At 37.4% G+C, this 20158-nt stretch overlaps 7 protein-coding genes across 7 annotated transcripts; 2 read left to right on the top strand and 5 right to left on the bottom strand.

Annotated features, from left to right (window-relative positions):
• Window position 1: 1 nt before the first annotated feature.
• Window positions 2-1103, bottom strand: LOC105312142 (arylsulfatase B-like; the record flags this gene model as incomplete). The annotated part of the gene is made up of 2 exons (XM_019994598.1): window positions 651-1103; window positions 2-591 (listed from the first exon to the last, which is right to left on the bottom strand). Coding segments are annotated over exons 1-2 (957 nt in total), but the record flags the coding sequence as incomplete, so codon positions are not given.
• A 71-nt stretch (window positions 1104-1174) lies between these two features.
• On the bottom strand, window positions 1175-2825 carry LOC100638166 (arylsulfatase B-like). The gene is made up of 2 exons (XM_019994551.1): window positions 2405-2825; window positions 1175-2341 (listed from the first exon to the last, which is right to left on the bottom strand). The coding sequence occupies exons 1-2, from the start codon at window positions 2769-2771 to the stop codon at window positions 1233-1235; spliced, it is 1476 nt and encodes a 491-aa protein (XP_019850110.1). The 5' UTR covers window positions 2772-2825; the 3' UTR covers window positions 1175-1232.
• Window positions 2826-2852: 27 nt separating this feature from the next.
• LOC100641841 (uncharacterized) lies at window positions 2853-4747 on the bottom strand. The gene is made up of 6 exons (XM_003385232.3): window positions 4578-4747; window positions 4415-4519; window positions 4287-4358; window positions 4210-4242; window positions 3736-4150; window positions 2853-3678 (listed from the first exon to the last, which is right to left on the bottom strand). Exons 1-6 carry the CDS (start codon window positions 4700-4702, stop codon window positions 2947-2949), a joined length of 1482 nt encoding a protein of 493 aa, XP_003385280.1. The 5' UTR covers window positions 4703-4747; the 3' UTR covers window positions 2853-2946.
• An 84-nt stretch (window positions 4748-4831) lies between these two features.
• Window positions 4832-10227, top strand: LOC105312141 (mucin-5AC-like). Its single transcript, XM_019994549.1, has 9 exons — window positions 4832-5172; window positions 5289-5465; window positions 6144-6411; window positions 6476-6541; window positions 6612-6751; window positions 7265-7350; window positions 7547-9518; window positions 9608-9732; window positions 9966-10227. Exons 1-9 carry the CDS (start codon window positions 4965-4967, stop codon window positions 10173-10175), a joined length of 3252 nt encoding a protein of 1083 aa, XP_019850108.1. The 5' UTR covers window positions 4832-4964; the 3' UTR covers window positions 10176-10227.
• A 5-nt stretch (window positions 10228-10232) lies between these two features.
• On the top strand, window positions 10233-14489 carry LOC109580942 (mitochondrial assembly of ribosomal large subunit protein 1-like). The gene is made up of 3 exons (XM_019994552.1): window positions 10233-10718; window positions 13997-14081; window positions 14256-14489. Exons 1-3 carry the CDS (start codon window positions 10248-10250, stop codon window positions 14408-14410), a joined length of 711 nt encoding a protein of 236 aa, XP_019850111.1. The 5' UTR covers window positions 10233-10247; the 3' UTR covers window positions 14411-14489.
• Window positions 14426-15882, bottom strand: LOC100638040 (dnaJ homolog subfamily C member 9-like). Its single transcript, XM_003385205.3, has 5 exons — window positions 15639-15882; window positions 15369-15518; window positions 15209-15316; window positions 14955-15150; window positions 14426-14649 (listed from the first exon to the last, which is right to left on the bottom strand). The coding sequence occupies exons 1-5, from the start codon at window positions 15816-15818 to the stop codon at window positions 14492-14494; spliced, it is 792 nt and encodes a 263-aa protein (XP_003385253.1). The 5' UTR covers window positions 15819-15882; the 3' UTR covers window positions 14426-14491.
• Window positions 15883-16199: 317 nt separating this feature from the next.
• Window positions 16200-20152, bottom strand: LOC100637913 (scavenger receptor cysteine-rich domain superfamily protein-like). Its single transcript, XM_011404543.2, has 15 exons — window positions 20059-20152; window positions 19847-20014; window positions 19629-19787; window positions 19186-19578; window positions 18964-19128; window positions 18749-18916; window positions 18535-18702; window positions 18325-18483; window positions 17896-18270; window positions 17682-17846; window positions 17460-17627; window positions 17198-17365; window positions 16989-17147; window positions 16597-16933; window positions 16200-16544 (listed from the first exon to the last, which is right to left on the bottom strand). Exons 2-15 carry the CDS (start codon window positions 19950-19952, stop codon window positions 16301-16303), a joined length of 2934 nt encoding a protein of 977 aa, XP_011402845.1. The 5' UTR covers window positions 19953-20014; window positions 20059-20152; the 3' UTR covers window positions 16200-16300.
• Window positions 20153-20158: the final 6 nt, after the last annotated feature.

The raw sequence follows: 20158 nt of genomic DNA, 5'->3' as shown, positions 1-20158 counted from the left end.
AATCAGTAATGTGCATCATTGCATTGTTGTCATAGTTGCTCTTCCTTAGTTTGGTGCTCCATACAAAAGATATTCCACGGACTCCTCCTTCAAATACTGTGGCCTTGTTGCCTCTTAGTGGCCAGTTACTGCTCCCTAGAGCTGTTTGTCCTCCATTGTCAGTAGTTAGTATGATTATGGTATCATCAAGAAGACCTTTTGTCTGAAGTAGACTTGTAATGTTTGATATGCCTTCATCCAGTGCCAGCATCATTCCACAGAATATCTTTCTATTAGGATACGGACTGTGGCATTTTTCCAAGTAAGTATCAGGTGCTTCTAGTGGACTGTGAACTGATTGATATGCTCCATATATGAAGAAAGGTGAATCGCTTTTAGCATTGATTGCATCCTCAATGGCTTTTGTAAACAGAAAGGTACTGTAAGTTCCATCTTCATCTTTCACTGGGTCAGTGTTGTTCCTGAAATCAAGATATCCTCCAACTTTGTGCGTGTAATAGTCCTCATCAGCATCATAGTAGCCATAGAATGTATCAAACCCACGATATGTTGGGGTATACTCCCATTTATGCATCCCAAGATCCCATTTACCTGCAAAATGGAGAGAAAATGCACTCACCATTGTTCAATGGATTATAGTGTGTACATACCAACAGCATGTGTGGAGTATCCTCCTTTCTTGAGATGATCAGCAATGGTTGTTTCATTAAGACCAAGTCCATAAGGGTGACCATTTGTAATGACACCATGAGCTAGTCCAAGATGATAAGGATATTTCCCAGCAAGCAAGGCTGATCTTGAAGGAGAGCATAGAGGCTGAACATAATACTGCTTCAATCTTATCCCCTCTTCTGCAAGCTTGTCTATATTTGGTGTCTGGATGTCACTTCCTTGATAGCTTGTGTCATTCCATCCCAAATCATCTATGACAAACAAGATAATGTTGGGACTATTGGCTGAGGAGACCAAAGGAGCTGAGAATGCCAAAAGAAATAAGACTAGAGAAAATGAGCACATCTTCCTTTGTAATGTTTGACCTTTGAGTAGCAAACAACATTCATTTTACATTACACTTAAGGTATTCATTTCCAAGCATGTGCTATGATATGACGTTATTAATAATTCTAATTTGTGAAAATATTTAATTGAACATTATGTATGTAACCTGTATATAAATGTTAAAGCACAATAGCATTATTGTTAAATCAGCAAATATAGCTATCATTAATCCCTTAGTCCAGCCAAGGGGTCCAAACATTTCCAAATTTTTTTGGATCAGATCTTGGGTCAATGGGCGGACTCATTTGTACAATATGGGTTGCATTATATGCTTCAATCCGCTCCTTTAGTTTTGATACAATCTCAGGATGGCTTGCACTTAACTCATTCCTCTCATTCGGGTCATCTTTAACATTGAAGAGCCAAGTTAAGCTAGGATTGACTTCAGGCTCTTCTATAGTTCCATTCAAGTGGACCCAACCATTGGGGCATTTATTTCCTACCAGGTGTGGACCTATTTTTTCAGAGCAGTTTGGTTGTCCTATTATCAACTTCCAGTCTCCTTGTCTTAATGCTGCCTGCCCTATGAATGGATTACGCTCATTATCATATCTCGGAGGATCCAGTTGGTGGAGTATTTCAGTTCTTGGTGATGGAGTATCATCATTTATTGTGTCCCACATATTAAAACCATCCAATCCTTTGGTATCCAGTGTCATGCCTGCAATTCCTTCAATGATTGTAGGGTACCAATCAGTAATGTGCATCATTGCATTGTTGTCGTAGTTGCTCTTCCTTAGTTTTGTACTCCATACAAAAGATATTCCACGGACTCCTCCTTCAAATACTGTGGCCTTGTTGCCTCTTAGTGGCCAGTTACTGCTCCCTAGAGCTGTTTGTCCTCCATTGTCAGTAGTTAGTATGATTATGGTATCATCAAGAAGACCTTTTGTCTGAAGTAGACTTGTAATGTTTGATATGCCTTCATCCAGTGCCAGCATCATTCCACAGAATATCTTTCTATTAGGATACGGAATATTGCATTTGTTCAAGTAGATATCAGGTGCTTCCAGTGGACCATGCACTGACTGATATGCTCCATATATGAAAAAAGGTGAGTCACTTTTAGCGTTGATTGCATCCTCAATGGCTTTTGTAAACAGAAAGGTACTGTAAGTTCCATCTTCATCTTTCACTGGGTCAGTGTTGTTCCTGAAATCAAGATATCCTCCAACTTTGTGCGTGTAATAGTCCTCATCAGCATCATAGTAGCCATAGAATGTATCAAACCCACGATATGTTGGGGTAAACTCCCATTTATGCATCCCAAGATCCCATTTACCTGCAGAATGGAGAGAAAATGCTGGCACTCACCATTGTTCAATGGGTTATAGTGTGTACATACCAACAGCATGTGTGGAGTATCCTCCTTTCTTGAGGTGATCAGCAATGGTTGTTTCATTAAGACCAAGTCCATAAGGGTGACCATTTGTGATGACACCATGAGCTAGTCCAAGATGATAAGGATATTTCCCAGCAAGTAAGGCTGATCTTGAAGGAGAGCAGAGAGGCTGAACATAATACTGCTTCAATCTTATCCCCTCTTCTGCAAGCTTGTCTATATTTGGTGTCTGTATGTCACTTCCTTGATAACTTGTGTCATTCCATCCCAAGTCATCTATGACAAACAAGATAATGTTGGGATTATTGGCAGAGGAGACCAAAGGAGCCAAGAATGCCAAGAGAAATAAGACTAGAGAAATTGAACACATATTCTTTTGTAATGTTTGACCTTTGAGCAACAAACAACATTCATTTTTACATCACACTTAAGGTATTCATTTCCAAGAATGTGCTATGATATGGCATTATCAATAATTCTAACTCGTGAAAATATTTAATCAGGATAAGTATAAATTTAATTTGCTAATTAGAGTACACTAGTGTTTAATGCCAATAATATGCATGGTATCCATTAATTATGTGCCTTCTCCCACTACGAATGGAGTTTTCTCTAATATCTGGTGCTCTCTCATAATGCACCATGTTAAATCTCTGCAGTGCTTCTGTACGATTATAGGGAACTTTCAGCACACTCTCAGTACTAGGGTGATCACTGCAGCTCTGTCCACTAGTAGAGTAGCTGCCAGCAGTGCTGGGTCTAAGGTAGCCGCCATCTTCAGATTCTGGACGCACTGGTAATTGAAATTGTGTGATTTTTACAGATTCCATTTCATTATTTACTCCTTCCTTTTCGTCTAGATTCCCTTCCTCAAAATCAGTTTGTGTTGCTTTGTCAGTTGTACTCACATTAGCATCATTAGCATCTCTTTGATGACCATCTGGCAGGGAGAGCTTTCTTGTGTATAAAGTGGAGCCAGATTGAGGTCGACTCGGAGTGGAAGAGTCTTCAGAGTAGAGCTGATGAAAAACAGGAGCACGTGCATACTTCCCTCTTGAGCTAGAGGCACTCATCTGCTTGTTAAAAGTGCTTAGTGTAGGCTTGGGGACTGGTCGAGGAGATGAGAACTCTCTTTCGTAAGTAGTTGACGTCGAGATTCGATGATTGACTGATTCTAGTGCTTGTCGTGTTCCTGGACTCAGCGGCAGTGAACGGAAACTCACTGGATGATTGTTAGGAGAATACATAGTCGTTGGTGCTGGGTATGTCATAGAACGCTGTACGTTAAGAGAAAAAACAGTGAAAATATCATCATTACCATACTGAGCTCATACCTGATGTCCAGGAGAGAGTGATCTTGATACATCCCAGCGATATATCCCTGGTCTAAGTGAAGCCAGCAAGTGACTGTTGTCCTTGCATGAAACTGATAGACCGACATTATGTATCTCTTTCCTTGCTGCATGACAGTACGACTTATCACTTATCAGATATGCCTTCTGCTTTTTGCAATTGTCTTCATCTTCCATCTCACCCTCATCTGTTTGAGTCCCGACTGCTTTTGTTTGAATTTGAACATCATTTATCGTCTCCGTTTCAATGCAGGTAGTAGTACCAATTACTAGCGGTGTAGGCTCTCGCAAGTGAAGCCCTGTATTGGTTTTACATGTGTCAGGAAACACAGAGAATTGTGATATATGAGATGTGAATGGATGCTCAGCTGGAAAAGGAAGATCCGATTCTTTAGACCTTCAATGATAAATTATAAAGTAATAAATTATTGATAACAACTTGATGATCTTGCTTACATCACTAAAGGAGTCACTATTGGCCTTGAAACTCTATTATCAATTGTAAATATTTTACAATAATAAAATTGACTTACATTTGATCCCATGGACGTATGCTGCTCCTTTGAAGAGATGTAACATCATATTTCTGCTCAACGGGTATGTCCCTGCATAATATTATAATGGGGCTTGCTGCCTGCTACAGCAATAAATCTGCACATACTTTTGTTGGAAAAACCCATTGTCCCCATATCTCTGGACTCTTCTAGACAGTGCATTGAGGTGAGGCGGGTTTGTTGTAATAGATCGAGACAGAAACGTGTGGTAGCTATAATGATGATTTACAATAATTAGCATGCTATGGAAGTAAAAGATTTTCCCAATACTTTGGATTGTCGATTGTAATTCTTTGCAGATAGAATGGAGTCCATAGCTGATGGCTTTGAAATGTAGGAGATATAAAGGGGTAGGTACTGGTCCTGTAGTGATACTGAGAGAGACCGGCAGACATACTTTCTTTTGAGCAGCAAGTGTGAAGCAACAGCTTCTGCAGACAGCCCCACCTAACATTCCATGGGCGTGGTCTGATCAAAGGGCGTGGCTATGGGTGGGGCTGCTTGTCTTTTTAAAATTTTAACCCTTGACCAAGGCTTAAGCTTAGTACATGAGGGGGCGACCCGTAGGCACTTCATTTTCTCTATTCTCCATTTAACACTTAACCTGATGAGGAAGAGGGATATAGCATGAGCCCCTCTTGATAACGAGGTTTGAAAATGGAGCAAACAGATGGACGCGATGAAACAAACCGGATCAATAATGATTCCGAGGAGGAAGCACCCAGCAGTAACAGCAGCAATGGCGTTACACAAAGAGCCTCCTCGCCGAGGAAGAGAGCGTTAAGACTCTACAGCTCAGATCAGTCGGATGTGGTTAAAAGTACCACACCAACTCCGCAGGATGAGGAACAAACTAGCACACCCAGTATGTGTACAATATTAAATGTTTATATCTAAACTGTCATTTAAAAAACAACATGTATAATAATATATAGAATATAAGCAAGATAGATGATGCTGCTTTCTTTTTAACTCTCACAGGTTGCCCTGTAACACGAAGTAAAGCTTTGTCCTCTGGAGCTGTTCAAAATATGAGCTCCAGCTCTAGCAGTGCTTCACCTGAGGATAGTTCGGGGGACAGTAGTGAAGGAGGAGCAAGAGAGAAGACAACGCCATTAGTAAAGACACGTCCAACAAGAAAAGGAAGATTTGCAAAAGGTCAGTACATAATTAACACGTATCTCATATCTATTAGTGAAGGATCCTTAAGAGGCTGGATTAATGTGGTACACAAATTTAAAATGTCGTTAATTTTTTGAGCCTAAGTAACAAAAGAAAAATACTACAATCGTATAATTAATACTAATTTGTAAGCTACTTGTTATTTTGATTATTGGAATTTTAACTAATCCCAAACCATGGGACACACACCAGAAAGCAAGCATTCTTTGATGACATACATGTAGCTGACAGCCCTGGACCCCTGATACATGTACTGTATGTCATGCAACCAATTATTGCATGTACACATAGATTTAATTAACAGATCTCCAATCATCCATAATACTTCATGTATAATAAACTGCTGCTACAGCTGTAACATGTAGCATTCCTTTCCAAGAAATTTTTGTGTGTTGGTATACAGTATGTGTGTATTTATGGTATAGATATGCATGTGGATATATTCGCTTTGTCAGCAGAGAGCTAGCTATTAGTAACTTTCCTTTGTTGATCTATAACAATGTATGGGAAGATGGGTTCACTATGCATGTTGTACTGTGGAAGCCACATAAATAGCCACACACTAATGCGCCTTATGTGTCATTTTTAATTAGCCTAATGTGATGATAGCAAAGACCTTTCTACTTTTACTCTTGTGACCTTTTTATCTCTTAGGAACTACGTTAATGGCGTCTCTTAAAGTGAAACAAAGTGGAGGAGGAGGAGGAACTAATACATGTAAGACTAAAAAAGGAGCTAGTTCTAACCGTAGATCAAGCAAAGGGAAGGAGGAGGCATCCCCAGTATCTGATAATACAGCTGCTAGTGATAAGAATGTCACTACTGGTACTACTGAAAATGAAGATCACATGTTTGGTGGTGTTTTGTCCTCTATACCTGACGTGGGACTTTGCTCTTTCTCTGTTGAAGTGGCCAATGTCAAGTGAGTCAGAATATTCTGAGATTTGACTATGTTGCCCTCTTTCCTCTCTCTTCTTTTTTTGTAGCTCAACCAAGAGAAAGAAGCGTTCTCTCTCTCCACCTTTGGACTCTGACCCTCATAAAACAAACAAGTAACACTTGAACATGCATGTACTAAGCTTTATTGATACTCATTTCTTTCTTCCCCTCTCTCTCTCTTAGAGCTAGTAAAATGTCAGATGAAGATTCAGACAGAGTTCTGTCTCCTGAAATAGATCTTCAAAACCAGACCACCGCCACTTCCTCTATCCAGCCACCAGCTATACAAGCTGTTAAACAAGATGGAGTCATGGCCTCGAGTCGTAAGCAAATGATTAATATTTTATTGTAGCTGTAATCCTGTGTGTCATTTGACAAGAATGCTGTTGCTCTATTCACTTTTGGCATTGGTGTAAATGTGTTAGATGTTGATAAGGAAGTGTAGTAATTTTGCTACTATTGGCAAGTGGAGACTAGATAAGCTTCATTATAGTAGTGTATAATAGACTAGCAGGCACACATGTACATGCATTGGCTCCTGATTGGGTTTGGGGCTTAGGCCAATTTAAATTACACGAGTGGCCACTGGGAATTATAATTCTACACTTTGGTCACCATTTTGCTCAACTTAGTCACAATATTACATATTATGATATACAGTGCCACTCAGCTATAAGTTTTTGTTTACATGAGTGATCTCCAGCATTACCTGTGTTTGCCACTAGTGCAATAACTATGGTTATACAACTCTGTGTCAGTATCTATGGCCTTAGTAAACTTAAAGCTGAGTGGTACTGTATTTGCTAGTATTTTCTTTCTCCTTCCCTCCCTCTTAGAGTCTTGCTATACAACAGCTGGTCAGTATAATACCCTCTCCACACAAGAACTGATCAACAATATTCCTCCTATTAACACAGCAATGGTAAGATAGTGAGCATAAATGGTGGAATAAAGTTTTGGTGAATTGAGGTCTGCTCTCAAATATTAATCTCTAATTTTATATGGCTTTATAGCAGTCAAAATTCTGCCAAAATATTAATTGCCAATCTTCTTTGAGAGCCAATTCTCCAAATTTTAACACTCTATTAATAATATGATATAATTTCCTTATTTTTTAGCCGATAGGAGTAGCAAGAGTTCCTCATCACTCGAGCCGTTCACTAGTAGGTATCCATTGGTCTAATGAAGGAGGTACAAGACACCCTCTAATGGCTACTGGTCCCTCTGTCCTCTCTGTACCGGAGGAAGTTCAAAATGTCTCTGTAATAGATACATCAGCTTTTCCTTTTCACACGTTGGGTAGAATAGGAAGGAGTAGTGGTGAGAGCTTACCTCTGACTCATAGAAGCAATTGGAACACTGCCTCTTCTAGTCAATATACCATTCATCATCGAGTGAATACTGATCATGTGACTGGTGGTCATGTGACTAGTGGTATTGGTCATGTGACTGGTAGTATTGGTCATGTGACTAGTGGTATTGGTCATGTGACTGGTGGTGTTGGTCATGTGACTAGTGTTGCTGGTCATGTGACTAGTGGTGTTAGTCATGTGACTAGTGTTGCTGGTCATGTGACTAGTGGTGTTAGTCATGTGACTAGTGGTATTGGTCATGTGACTAGTGGTATTGGTCATGTGACTAGTGTTGCCAGTCGATTGTCTGATATGTCACTAATGCAGGGTTACTTTCTCTATCCACATCACCAGTTTAATGAACATTTATTATCACACGGTCCAGTACTAACTAATGCTGTATCGTCTCCAATCACTTCTAGCATTATTAATGAACCAGTTTCTGCCTCTTCTCTTTCTAATACCAGCTCTACTACTAATAAAGGAATCAACCCTGTTCACACTGGAATCAATTTTGCAATGGATTCTGCTCAAGTTGAAATCAATCCTGCTTATACTGGAATCAATTCTTTACATTCAAGTTCAGGCTCATCAAAAATGGATAATAATAATAATAATATTAGACTCTTATCTCCTGATACTCTCTCTATGGTATCTTTGCCGCAAGGAGTCACTTCATCTTATTCATCATCTTTTTCTCATTTATTAACATCATCTCCTCTCATCACTAGTACAGCTGGAGCTTCAACCACCAAGACTACCCCCACTAGCTCTCATTCCTCACCCCTGGTTAGCAATCTATTAATGACTCTTCCAAGTCACTTTCAATCAATTGGTTTAGCTTCTACTGTATCTGAACCAAGCCCTCTCTCTCCTCCTCCTCCTTTCTCTTCTCCCTTTCTCCCTCCGTCTTCATTATATTCTATTGTTGGGATGAATCTAAATACTGCCCCAACTGTTAGTGCTGGTTCTAAGAAATCATCTGCTGCCAGGAGGAGTTCTGTTCCATTATTAACTCCTTCAAAAAAGAACAATAAATCGTCACAGACTAAAACCACGAGTGCTACTACTGCAAAGAAAGTTTCTCACTCATCAACTTCAGGCTCAAAATCTTCTCGTACAAGTACTACCAGTTCTAGTAAGGTCTTTAAGAAAACCTCTCATGAGAAAAACTCTTCTCAAGCTTCAACTCCTCCTTATCTTCAAGTTAGCCCTGAATGGAAGGACTCTCTCCAGAGTAAGATGAGGGATTTACTGAGGATCAATTCAAAAAGCAGTGAGTCTCGTTCTGGTTTGACTACCCCTTCAGCTCTCACTGTGACTCCAATCACACCGTCGAATTCTACCAACAATTTCCCGTTTCCAGTTCCTATTTCTCCTCGTCCTTCCTCTCTCGCTCCCGCTCCCTCTCTCCTTTCTCCTCTCTCTCCCTCGTCTCTCCCCCTCTCTCCCTCATCTCTCCCTTTCTCTCCTCCTCGTACTCGACCATCAAAGAAAACCACCAAACAGTCAAAAGGATGCACCAATAAACTGACACGCCCACCACCGATGAGAGCGACCACGCCCTCAATTCTAGGGAGAACGGGAGGATCCCCTCCGTTTAACGCTGGGGCACACCAACCACCCAATTCTCTACCGCTAACGGCAGCTATTGCTTCTTGCTTGATCTCTCCTGATCAAATTGATATTTTAGGATTAAATAATTTCTCATCTTCACTTCTCTCTTTGTTAACTGGAAGTGAGTTGGTTTAAGCTATTATGCATACATTTGTTTTATTAAAGGTATGCAATTACAAATTTATTTTTAATTTTTTTGTTTATTTTTAGGTGCAGGGTTTGCTTGTCTTGACGCTATTAATTATGCCGAGCTTGAGAGACAGTTTAGGAGTGCACAGTCGATTCTGGAGACACAGCAACTTCATGTTAATAATCTAAAGAACAGATTAGTTCAAGTAAGAAAGTAATATACATTGTATTGAACAATCAACCTCAATCTCTTACATTAAATTTTACTTAGACTGTGAATTTTAATCCTGATTTATTTTATTTATTTGATTTGTCTCTTTATCTCTGTATTTATTCAATTCTGTTTTATTCTCTATTCTACTTTTATTAGCTTCGGCTATTTACTTATTATTTAAAAAAAGATGTTTCGAAATCATCTTCTCTTTCTTTCTCTCTCCAGGCTCGTTTCCAACAGCAGGTATTATTATTACAGTCTGATCACTATCAAGGATGCACTAAGAACCTCATCCTTCCCTCAATGAGGGATCACCTGGAGGTCCCTATATCAATACCAGGATACAAGACTAACTTAAGTGGTTCTATACCCCCCGACCAGTGGAAAGGATCCTTTGAAAGGCCTCACTTGGAGTGTTTAGATTTTTATAAATAATGTTTGAATGTTGAGAGATGGTTATTGATTAATTATTGTTAATTTATTATTATCGATGAAAGGGTTTTCGCCATGTCACGTGTCAAGATGAGCTTCAAAATATGGAGGAATTTTTCTAGTCTTGAAAGTAGACTTGTTTGTAGCAGTTTTAGAAGTGGAAGGAGTGGACTCTGTGGCCATACATATACTGTGATCCCTAATGAATTCTGCTGTAGAGGGTACTGCAATTGTAATAGTTCTAACAAAGAAGGAGAGACCAGAAGCAGTGACAGTGATGTTTTAAAGTTATTAGAAAATATCAAGAAACAGAAATCACTTCAAAACATTGCAAAGGAGGAAGAAGAGAGACTCTCTTTAGATATAAAGCAAAGAACTGCTCCACTTACCATTGATGAGCTGGTCCAGTTTTTAAGGAAACACAATTTACAGGATATTTGTGTCATTAGAATTCCTCCTAGCAGAAACTATGCTCATTATTTCGTTACTTGCACTGGAACTGGTTCACGACATATCACGAGAATGGCCGACTTACTAGCAGCAGAGGTAGGACATTCCCTTTATATTATTTTCCATGGTTTTTCTCCAAAAAATGGCTCCAAAATGATCCCAAATTTTAATTACTTTTTCTGATACATATTGATGTCCTTATGCTGTGTAGAAAGTTTTAGCTGATTCCGACTTTGATTTTTCAAGTTACGGCCATTTTAAGAAAATGCCAAAATTTAGAAAAATACCCAAGGCTATAGCCCATGGTTTTTTCCAAAAAATGGCTCCGAAATCACCCCCACTTTTTATTACATTTTCTGATACATATTGATGTCCTTATGCTGTGTAGAAAGTTTGAGAGCTGATTCTGACTTCAATTTTTCAAGTTATGGCCATTTTAAGAAAACGCCAAAATTTGGAAAAATACCCAAGGCTATATTAAGCCCACGTGAGCTCTGATCTTTGATCTTGAATTTGGAATTTGGATTATGAATTTCGTTATTGGCAACAGCAGTAGGTATAGGTTAGATATATTGGTAGCCAGCTCAACAAATTTCGAGCTGGCCATTTTTCCTTTGCTTTTTCCTAAAACATTTTCAAAAAATGACACAACTTATTTAAAGCAAAGTTAATTTTATCAAGCGTTCAAAAATTTTTCAGTTCATTTTCTTTTTCAAAAATAATTTCAAGGTAGGACAAAACTCAACTGCCTCCAAGAGAGAGGCAACTGCAGAGAAAAAAGGTTTTGCAAAAAAAACAAAAAATAAAAAAAAACTTATATATAGACCTAAGTTAAATTAGGATTTGTCTTTTTTGGAATAAAGAGTTCAATCTTCTTCACTCTCAGTTTCAGTTTCAACTGCTTCCAACTCAGAGAGTGCATTCCAGAACAGATCTCCTTCTTCATTGTTCATAACTTGAGCTTGAAGTTCCTGCATCTCAGCTTGAGCATAAGACAACCTTGTGTGGATGTCATCAAGATCAGAATCAGTTTTGAAATGGATTGGCCATCCTTTCCTGTGGAATGAAGGAAAAGCTTTAACTTGAGCAGTGTCAATAAACACAGAGTGTGTTCTACACTTCCACCTGGTTATACCAGCTTTTGTATTGCGTGAATATTTAATCTTGTTATCCATAAAGGAAGGTTTCACACAATCTTCTCCCCTTCCTTTTCCTTTGAAATATTTAAACCAGCTTTGAGCTTGCTCTCTGACAACTTTCCTTTGATTACCCTTTCCTTGTTTTGACATATTTCCAAATTATTGAGCTTGTCTAAATGTTAGTTGGCTCTCTCCTTATATACAAATTCTGACTGTGTGTATAATCATGAGCATGATTTTCTATACTTCCTGTAAGTCTATATAAAGAGAGAACAAGCCAAGTTTACTTCCAGTTATCATTTGGAGTAAAGTAAAGCGGTATAGTAATTTTTAATTCAAAGAGAAATGGACTCTGCCAGCAAAGATGAATATTGTGAACATCTCTGGCATGGTTGTTGTAAATGGACATTTAGAAAGAGTCCAAAGGTTGTGTTCAAGGATATGAAAGGAGTGTCTAAAGTCAAACGATTTTATTATGTCTTAAAGTGTAAGACACCACGTGGAGGTGATTGTACAGTCACTGGTTTACACTTTCACTTTCTTGTTAAATTTGACAAGAACATGTATTTTGATGATTTTCCTTGTTTGTATAGAGTTGCAACTAAAGGTAGTAAAACCTATAGAGAACTCTATTTCAAACCGTGTTTCAAATATACTGACAGATGTGTTACAGAAAGCAAGGAAATCAATTATCTTGAAACTCTTGGTGAGATAAATCAAATATTTGATGAAGATATCAATACTGATAGTGAAGATGAAGTTGTTGAAGCTAAATGTAAAGAATTGAAAGATCAAAGTGAAACTGAGACCAAAGCATCTAGCTTAAGAGAGTTTTTTGGTGTTCCGAAGAAACCAAAGAAAAGACGTACAGTTGATCAAGGTGAATATGCAGAATTCATGAAATGGAAGTCCAGTTCTAAGGTTCGGAATCCCATTGAGGAGTTTTCTGACTGATCTTCTTTTTTGTGTTTTTTTGCAAAACCTTTTTTCTCTGCAGTTGCCTCTCTCTTGGAGGCAGTTGAGTTTTGTCCTACCTTGAAATTATTTTTGAAAAAGAAAATGAACTGAAAAATTTTTGAACACTTGATAAAATTAACTTTGCTTTAAATAAGTTGTGTCATTTTTTGAAAATGTTTTAGGAAAAAGCAAAGGAAAAATGGCCAGCTCGAAATTTGTTGAGCTGGCTACCAATATATCTAACCTATACCTACTACTGTTGCCAATAACGAAATTCATAATCCAAATTCCAAATTCAAGATCGAAGATCAGAGCTCATATAGTCCATGGTTTTTTCCAAAAAATGGCTCTAAAATCACCCCAATTTTTTATTACATTTTCTGATACATATTGATGTCCTTATACTGTGTAGAAAGTTTTAGCTGATTCCAACTTTGATCTTTGAAGTTACCGCCATTTTAAGAAAATGCCAAAATTTGGAAAAATACCCAAGGCTATAGCCCATGGTTTTTTCTAAAAAATGGCTCCAAAATCACCCCCACTTTTTATTACATTTTCTGATACATATTGATGTCCTTATGCTGTGTAGAAAGTTTTATCTGATTCCGACTTCGATCTTTGAAGTTACGGCCATTTTAAGAAAATGCCAAAATTTGGAAAAAATACCCAAGGCTATATATATATATATAGCCCATGATTTTTCCGAAAAATAGCTCCAAAATCACCCCCACTTTTTATTACATTTTCTGATAAATATTGATATCCTTATGCTGTGTAGAAAGTTTTATCTGATTCTGATTTCAATTTTTCAAGTTATGGCCATTTTAAGAAAATGCCAAAATTTGGAAAAATATCCAAGGCTATAGCCCATGGTTTTTTTCCAAAAAATGGCTCCAAAATTACCCCAAATTTTTATTACATTTTCTGATACACATTAATGTACTTATGCTGTATAGAAAGTTTTAGCTGATTCTGACTTCGATTTTTCAAGTTACGGCCATTTTAAGAAAATACCAAAATTGGAAAAATACCCAAGGCTATAGCCCATGGTTTTTTTCCAAAAATGGCTCCGAAATCACCCCAAATTTTTATTACATTTTAATACAAATTTATGTCCTTATGCTCTGTTTCTGACATACTTTTTGAGTTATGAGGATTGAAAAAACCAAGCATATTGATGTTCTTAAAAGTTCAACCTTGTAACTGTTATGTTAAAATGATGAACTGTTGCTTGCTTCATTGATGAGACTTTACGTGTGATGTACATCCATCTATTAGATGAAAAATGTAAAGATATTGAATGGACAGAAAGTCGTTGTTGAAGGAAAAGGAAGTGATTCGGAATGGCTGGTAGTTGATATTGGTATGCAACTGTCATTATCTGTTTTACATTTTGTAACATAATTATTAATTTTATCATGTTTGAGTTTAACAAAGTGTCAAAAAAAATAATTTGAGCTTGCATAATTTTTAAGATTTCAATGATGTAATTAGCTGAGCCTACATGTATATGTTACATTTTACTTTTCTATTGTAGGTATTAGTGTAGTTCACTTTATGACGGAGGAGGCTCGCTCTAGGTATGACTTGGAAACTTTATGGGCCCTTGGGTGTGAATTTGACGACGAAATTGAAGAAATGATAAGATTGAACAGACGTCAAGGAGTATATAGTTCAAAAGTTGTTAAATAATAAATATAATAATAGAACAAATGGAATCAATTGTAAATACTGTCAGTTATTGTATCTATAGTGATTGATGTTAACGGCATCTTATTTCTTTTTTCCTTTTTTCTTACTCCCTCCTTTCCCATTCTGGGCCGTAGACTTTGTCTTCTTTCCATATTTCTTCTCCAGTTGGTCGAAAAAGCTATTGCAAGCTGACTCTCTATCCTTTTGCCTTGCTTTGATCAGTGACTTTAAACTATCTTCTATAAATAATAATGATAATGATGATAATAGTAATGATAATAGTAATGTCTTTAACTATTCTCTTATCTGTATAATTAAACACTATGCTCTATCAGTTTTCTTTTGTTGTAGCTTTCTTGCCACAAAATTATCACATACATGTATATGTAGTTGCACTGTAAATGTGCGCTTCAGAAAATTGTGCATTCTTCAATTTTTACATGATAAGACTGTGGCATGTAATTATTGTGTGATCTAATTTTAATCTTGCAAAATTAAAGTCATCATAAAAATTTCTAGATAGACAGTATACATAACTGCTTACTGTCATCTCCCAGTCCAAGCTCTTCTTTCATTTTCTCAGCTTCCTTGGCCTCTGCCTCTCTCTTCCTTTTTCTCTTTTGTCTTGTAGCATCTGTCTCGCTAGTAAATGCTGGAAAAGAAGGAACGGAACCCTCGGCAATCCAACAAGCTATCAGCCCGTGAAACCGAGGCAGATCTTCAACCTCTGCACACAAAACCTAACAAAATATAGGTACCTACAATAAATTATTATTCTACATAATAATTATGAGTTACAGTTTCTAGTATTTTATCCATATTCCCTTCATAGTCCATGTAAGCCGATCGCAGATCTTCCTTCTCCTCATCAGATCCCTTGTATTTCTTCTCAAAATTCTTTACGTCCTACACAATAATACCATGAATCATCAAGCCATAGCAATCAAAAACACATTACGTCAATTGTGACTTCCTTAAAAAGCAGTTTCCAAACATCAGTCCAATTGACGTCTGAGAGTACGTGATCGTCATCAGGTATGACACCAGTCTCATCGTACACTGTTCTCTTCTCAGGGTCTGATAACACACTGTACACCTTGGAGAGGACCTGTGATTGTGCGTGAGTAGAGAAATTTTTAAAAACCCCACACCTTTAAATAATAAATTCATTTAAAGTTACAGGCTTGTCTAAATAAATTGTTTTTGTATAATATTGAAATTTTCATACTTGAAACTTCCTTGTTGCTTCTTCAATTTCCCCGGGATCAACTCGGTCAGGATGAACTTTGAGGGACAGTTTGTGATAGGCTCTCTTTATTTCTGACTCTTTGCAATCTTTACTGAGACCCAGTGCCTCGTAAAGGTCCTGTGTCCCGTATTCTTGCTCAAGGGAGTCACGAAAACCCATTTCGCCTACTACAAAACCCGCGCAATGCCAGAAAATAGGCGTGGTTAAAAGTTTGACTACCACGCCCTTTAATTAATTTTTCCTTTTTGTTTTTTCTGATGCATTAATACATTTGAATTATGTTGTATAGAAAGTTTGAGCTCAGTGAACTGGTTCTGATCAAAATTGGATTGTTAAAGAATTTTTAAAGTTGCTTAAAAATTAGGTAAAAGTCCCTGTACTATTAATAGTACAGGAACTTTTACCCAATGTTACAGAATTACAAATTGAAAAGGAGTGGACTGAATTCTCCATTTTTATCCAGCCTACAGTCATTTGGGTAGGCATCATTGTTTGAACAGTTACTTCTGCCCATGCCATGACCATCACATGCTGTACTTTTGTATAATAATAATTATAATAATACACAAAAAACACTTGGACAACACTGAAAGTTACACTGCAATCTACATAAGCTAAAAGTCACATAAGTATTTCTATTTTTATTTTTTGTTTATTTTGTAAAGCTTTTTACTATCCATTTCTTCATAGTCAGCCACTTCTCCAGTGTAGAGGTCATCTCCAAGATCGTAAGGATTCTCATCATCAACATCTGATATTGGATTCTCAACACCTTTTGGAAACTCTGATTGAGTTTGCAAGCTAGCAAAATTCATTCTTGTCGGAGATCTTCGATTCTTCTTTTTTGAGCCCTTTCGTTTCATTAATACAAGACAGAATGCACAACTAATAACAAAAAAATATCAGTATTAATTTATTTTGGGGTTACTCAATTTACCTGATATTAATTGCAATTGACACAATAAGAACAATAGCAACAATAACAAGAACTATTGACGAACATAACCAATGACATGATTTAGAGTCCAGGGTTTCAGATGATGGCATTAATTCACAGCTAACTATTGGACTAGGGGACTCTGAAGGAGTTTCATTAACAGGACGACAGTTAACACCAGCAACATGCGAGCGATTGTAACGAGCAATCTCCTCAGGAGTGAGCAATACACTGTTACAGGCTCCAATGTTAAACTCAGTTCCATTGCATGCAACATCTACCAACTGAATGTGCCTATTGGCCTTACCATAATAAGAACCAATCAAGCCAACAGCTTCTACACATTATATAGTTATAATAATAATAAATATTTATAATGCTCAACTCATTACCTGAATTGTTGTAATTGAGCTGATTACATATCACTTGTGCTTCTTTGTTACTCCAACCGCTATCCAATACTTGGCCCCAGCTATGATAATTACATACTTCAACTGTTCCTTCGTATGGCGACTCACCACCAACCAATCTAACATCATAATCTGTGCAGTCTATGTATGAAGATAATAATTATGGGTACAATTCATAATGTCAAACTAACCATCTCTACAGATGATGCCTACAACTGCATTTGGGGGGCAAACAAAGGTTCCGTACTGCTGCTTAGGGCAGTCAACCAGGCCTCCTTCAAATCCAGTGCACTGAAAGTTAGAATATAATATTATACCATTACCATCACCGAAATGTGAATCAGTAAACACATATGGATCTAGTGTAGACAAAAAGAAAATTTTAGCTTTGATCATTAGGTTCATTTTAATTTAGATTCTCTCTACTTAAAGTTTATACAGTCTCTACTATACCTGATAGTCCATATGTCAGTTCCCTGCATACAACATATGCATCCTTGTCATCAAAACTGCTGCCACATACTCCACCCCAAATTTTATTTTTACAGACTTCCAATCGTCCAGACACACTCGAAGTACCATTGACTAGTCTCACATCACCATCTTGACAGTCAGTTGACTCTAACAGAAAGAAAAATTATTATTTTTAATAATAAAACAATAGGAGTGATTTACCATAACAACGAAGACTGATTGGAAATGAACAAGTTGATTGACAACTGTCAATTATATCGCATTCACTCAGTGACATTGCAGTTGGTGCATTAGAACAAGAGAAGTTCTGAAAGAGACTACTTACAGTAGACAGCCCAAACCTTCCATCATTAAACACAGCAGTTACTATAGCAAAATAATAATCCTATTGGTATATTAAATGGTACACACATACTTTCATATTTAGTGTATCCCAATTGCCTGCAGGCCACAACAGCTTCTTGTGCTCCCAGATAACAGAACAGTGACCATGAGCCATGATAGCAGTACTCTAGATTACCTTCAGCATATGTAGGTCTGCCTCCAGTCAACCTTATCTGTCCGTGAGTACAGAAATCATTTTCTGGTGGCGGTACAACACAATGGTCAGGTACGTAGCACCGGACTCCTGCTACGTTTGTTGATTCAATCATGTTCTTTCCATCTTGCAATGAGATTGATGTCCTTGTGCAGTCATTGAGTGTGTCTTCAGTCCCAATACATGTGACATTAGCCAAATGTATTGTCTTGTTTGGTTTTCCAAAATATGAAGAGTCATATGATATAGTACCTAATAGAGATTAAATTGTAAAATATATGTCATTGATTTTAATTCTTATTATACCTTGAGTTTCATATCCAAGCTGTCTGCAAACAACTTCGGCATCTTTAATGCTCCACCCTGAATCAGATATGAGCCCCCAAATATGGTCGTAGCAAATTTCTATTGTTCCCTCGTAACTATGTTCACTTCCAACCAACCTAGTGTCTCCATTATTACAATCTATGGAGAATAATTTATGTTATAATCATTGCATACACTAAATGGTATTACCATATCCACACAAGGCTCCAGCAACATGATCCCTGGAACAGTTTGATTGAGGATAAACTTGTCTATCACAATCAGCAAGGTCAGTTTCCCATCCTCCACAAGCAAAGTGAGAATAAACAATGGGATAATACCCAGCACCAAAAAAAGAGTTCGGAAACACAATTGGTTCTATATGCAAAGGTATTAACAATTACATATATTGATAGGAACTAACCTCTTTCAGCATATCCCAACTGTGTACAGAGTACGTGACCATCAGTCTTATCCCATCCTTGATCACAGACAGTTCCCCACACTCCATTGTAACATATTTCAATTCTTCCTTCATTCTCAAGTATACCATCAACTAGCCTGGTCTCACCATCAGTACACATACCAGGATCTATATGATCATTGATAAATGAGAACAGTAAGTTAATCTATACTTACTGAAGCATCTTATGGCAATATTAGTGTGTGGACACCAAGGAGTACATTCAGAAGTATGAACTGTACACTGAGAAAGAGAAGTCTCATTTCCATCACATGTGATGTTATAAAATAAACTGAAATTTTGCATCACACCGAATGAAGTAGTAGGAACAATTGAAGCAGCTTTATAGAAAAATTAAACGTTTAAAAAGTGTAAAATTATCTTTTAGCATTGCTTACCAGTATAATTAGTAAATCCCAGTTGTTTACAGGCAACAGAAGCAGCCACAGGATCCAGATTACAGAATGGTGACCAGTATCCATTATAACAATACTCTAATCTACCAGTGCCTGCCTCCTGACTACCTTGTACTCTTACATTACCGTTAGGAGTACAATCTGCTCCTTGTGTGTTGACCCAGTCTGGTGTTGGAATGCAGTCACTTGGTTCATCATAAATACAATCAACCCCAGCCACTTCATCAGTAGAAAGAGCTAGTTTACCATTAGTAAAGGAAAGGGTTGTTTTGGAGCACTGAATAATGTCCATTTCTTGACCAAAGCAAGACACATGCCTGAAATGTACAATAAGGTTTGGCTTTCCATAGTATGATCCAGTAATAGGTGTAGCAGCTAAAAAATAGAGAAATGAGTTTAAAATTAGCACTGAATGAATGACATACTTCCATCACTGTGTCCTAGTGAGTTACAAACAACTCTAGCATCTCCATCGCTCCATGCTGTGTCTGATATTAGACCCCACAAGTTATTGTAGCATACAAGAACAGTTCCTTCATTGGAATACTTGCCACCAATTAATTTTACTTCCCCATTCTGACAATCTAATGAATGAATCAATTGAGCATAATGTATCATTGCTCTATTTTATGATAAACTTTACCATCTTTGCATGTTAGACCAGCAGTGTCATGTTGTGAACAGTTGAAATTAGGAATACTTAACTTGCCACAGTATGAAATTGTGTTCTCCCATCCAAAGCAAGCCATGTTGCTGAAAATAACAGGTCCATATGTCTCACCAAAATAAGCATTGTAATAAGTATTTGGTCCTACCGCAATATTTAAATTTATATTGTCTTTTTAGCCTCCTTACCTGGACCATTGTAACCAAGTTCTCTGCAGAAGACAACAGCATCATTGCTGGTCCAACCAGTTTGACAGATAGCCCCCCATACCCCATTAAGACATATTTC

This window comes from Amphimedon queenslandica, unplaced genomic scaffold (assembly GCF_000090795.2).
Source record: "Amphimedon queenslandica unplaced genomic scaffold, v1.1 AMPQUscaffold_13470, whole genome shotgun sequence".
Lineage (NCBI taxonomy): Eukaryota > Metazoa > Porifera > Demospongiae > Haplosclerida > Niphatidae > Amphimedon > Amphimedon queenslandica.
The sequence above is the reverse complement of the archived record's forward strand: the minus strand, read 5'-3'. Positions and strand labels throughout refer to the sequence as shown.

Coding starts and splice junctions, on each gene's coding strand:
- LOC100638166 (XM_019994551.1), bottom strand. CDS start 2,771: ATGTGTTCAATTTCTCTAGTCTTATTTCTCTTGGCATTCTTGGCTCCT. Junction 2,342..2,404: donor ATACTCCACACATGCTGTTG/GTATGTACACAC, acceptor TCCATTCTGCAG/GTAAATGGGATCTTGGGATG.
- LOC100641841 (XM_003385232.3), bottom strand. CDS start 4,702: ATGTCTGCCGGTCTCTCTCAGTATCACTACAGGACCAGTACCTACCCC. Junction 4,359..4,414: donor AATGGGTTTTTCCAACAAAA/GTATGTGCAGAT, acceptor AATATTATGCAG/GGACATACCCGTTGAGCAGA. Junction 4,243..4,286: donor ATACGTCCATGGGATCAAAT/GTAAGTCAATTT, acceptor AATTGATAATAG/AGTTTCAAGGCCAATAGTGA.
- LOC105312141 (XM_019994549.1), top strand. CDS start 4,965: ATGGAGCAAACAGATGGACGCGATGAAACAAACCGGATCAATAATGAT. Junction 6,412..6,475: donor GTTGAAGTGGCCAATGTCAA/GTGAGTCAGAAT, acceptor CTTTTTTTGTAG/CTCAACCAAGAGAAAGAAGC. Junction 7,351..7,546: donor CTCCTATTAACACAGCAATG/GTAAGATAGTGA, acceptor CTTATTTTTTAG/CCGATAGGAGTAGCAAGAGT.
- LOC109580942 (XM_019994552.1), top strand. CDS start 10,248: ATGTCACGTGTCAAGATGAGCTTCAAAATATGGAGGAATTTTTCTAGT. Junction 10,719..13,996: donor CCGACTTACTAGCAGCAGAG/GTAGGACATTCC, acceptor TCCATCTATTAG/ATGAAAAATGTAAAGATATT. Junction 14,082..14,255: donor ATGGCTGGTAGTTGATATTG/GTATGCAACTGT, acceptor TTTCTATTGTAG/GTATTAGTGTAGTTCACTTT.
- LOC100638040 (XM_003385205.3), bottom strand. CDS start 15,818: ATGGGTTTTCGTGACTCCCTTGAGCAAGAATACGGGACACAGGACCTT. Junction 15,317..15,368: donor TTAAGGAAGTCACAATTGAC/GTAATGTGTTTT, acceptor ATTATTGTGTAG/GACGTAAAGAATTTTGAGAA. Junction 14,650..14,954: donor GCTTGGACTGGGAGATGACA/GTAAGCAGTTAT, acceptor TATTATTTATAG/AAGATAGTTTAAAGTCACTG.
- LOC100637913 (XM_011404543.2), bottom strand. CDS start 19,952: ATGGCTTGCTTTGGATGGGAGAACACAATTTCATACTGTGGCAAGTTA. Junction 19,129..19,185: donor GGGATTTACTAATTATACTG/GTAAGCAATGCT, acceptor TTTTCTATAAAG/CTGCTTCAATTGTTCCTACT. Junction 18,917..18,963: donor TATTGCCATAAGATGCTTCA/GTAAGTATAGAT, acceptor ATGATCATATAG/ATCCTGGTATGTGTACTGAT.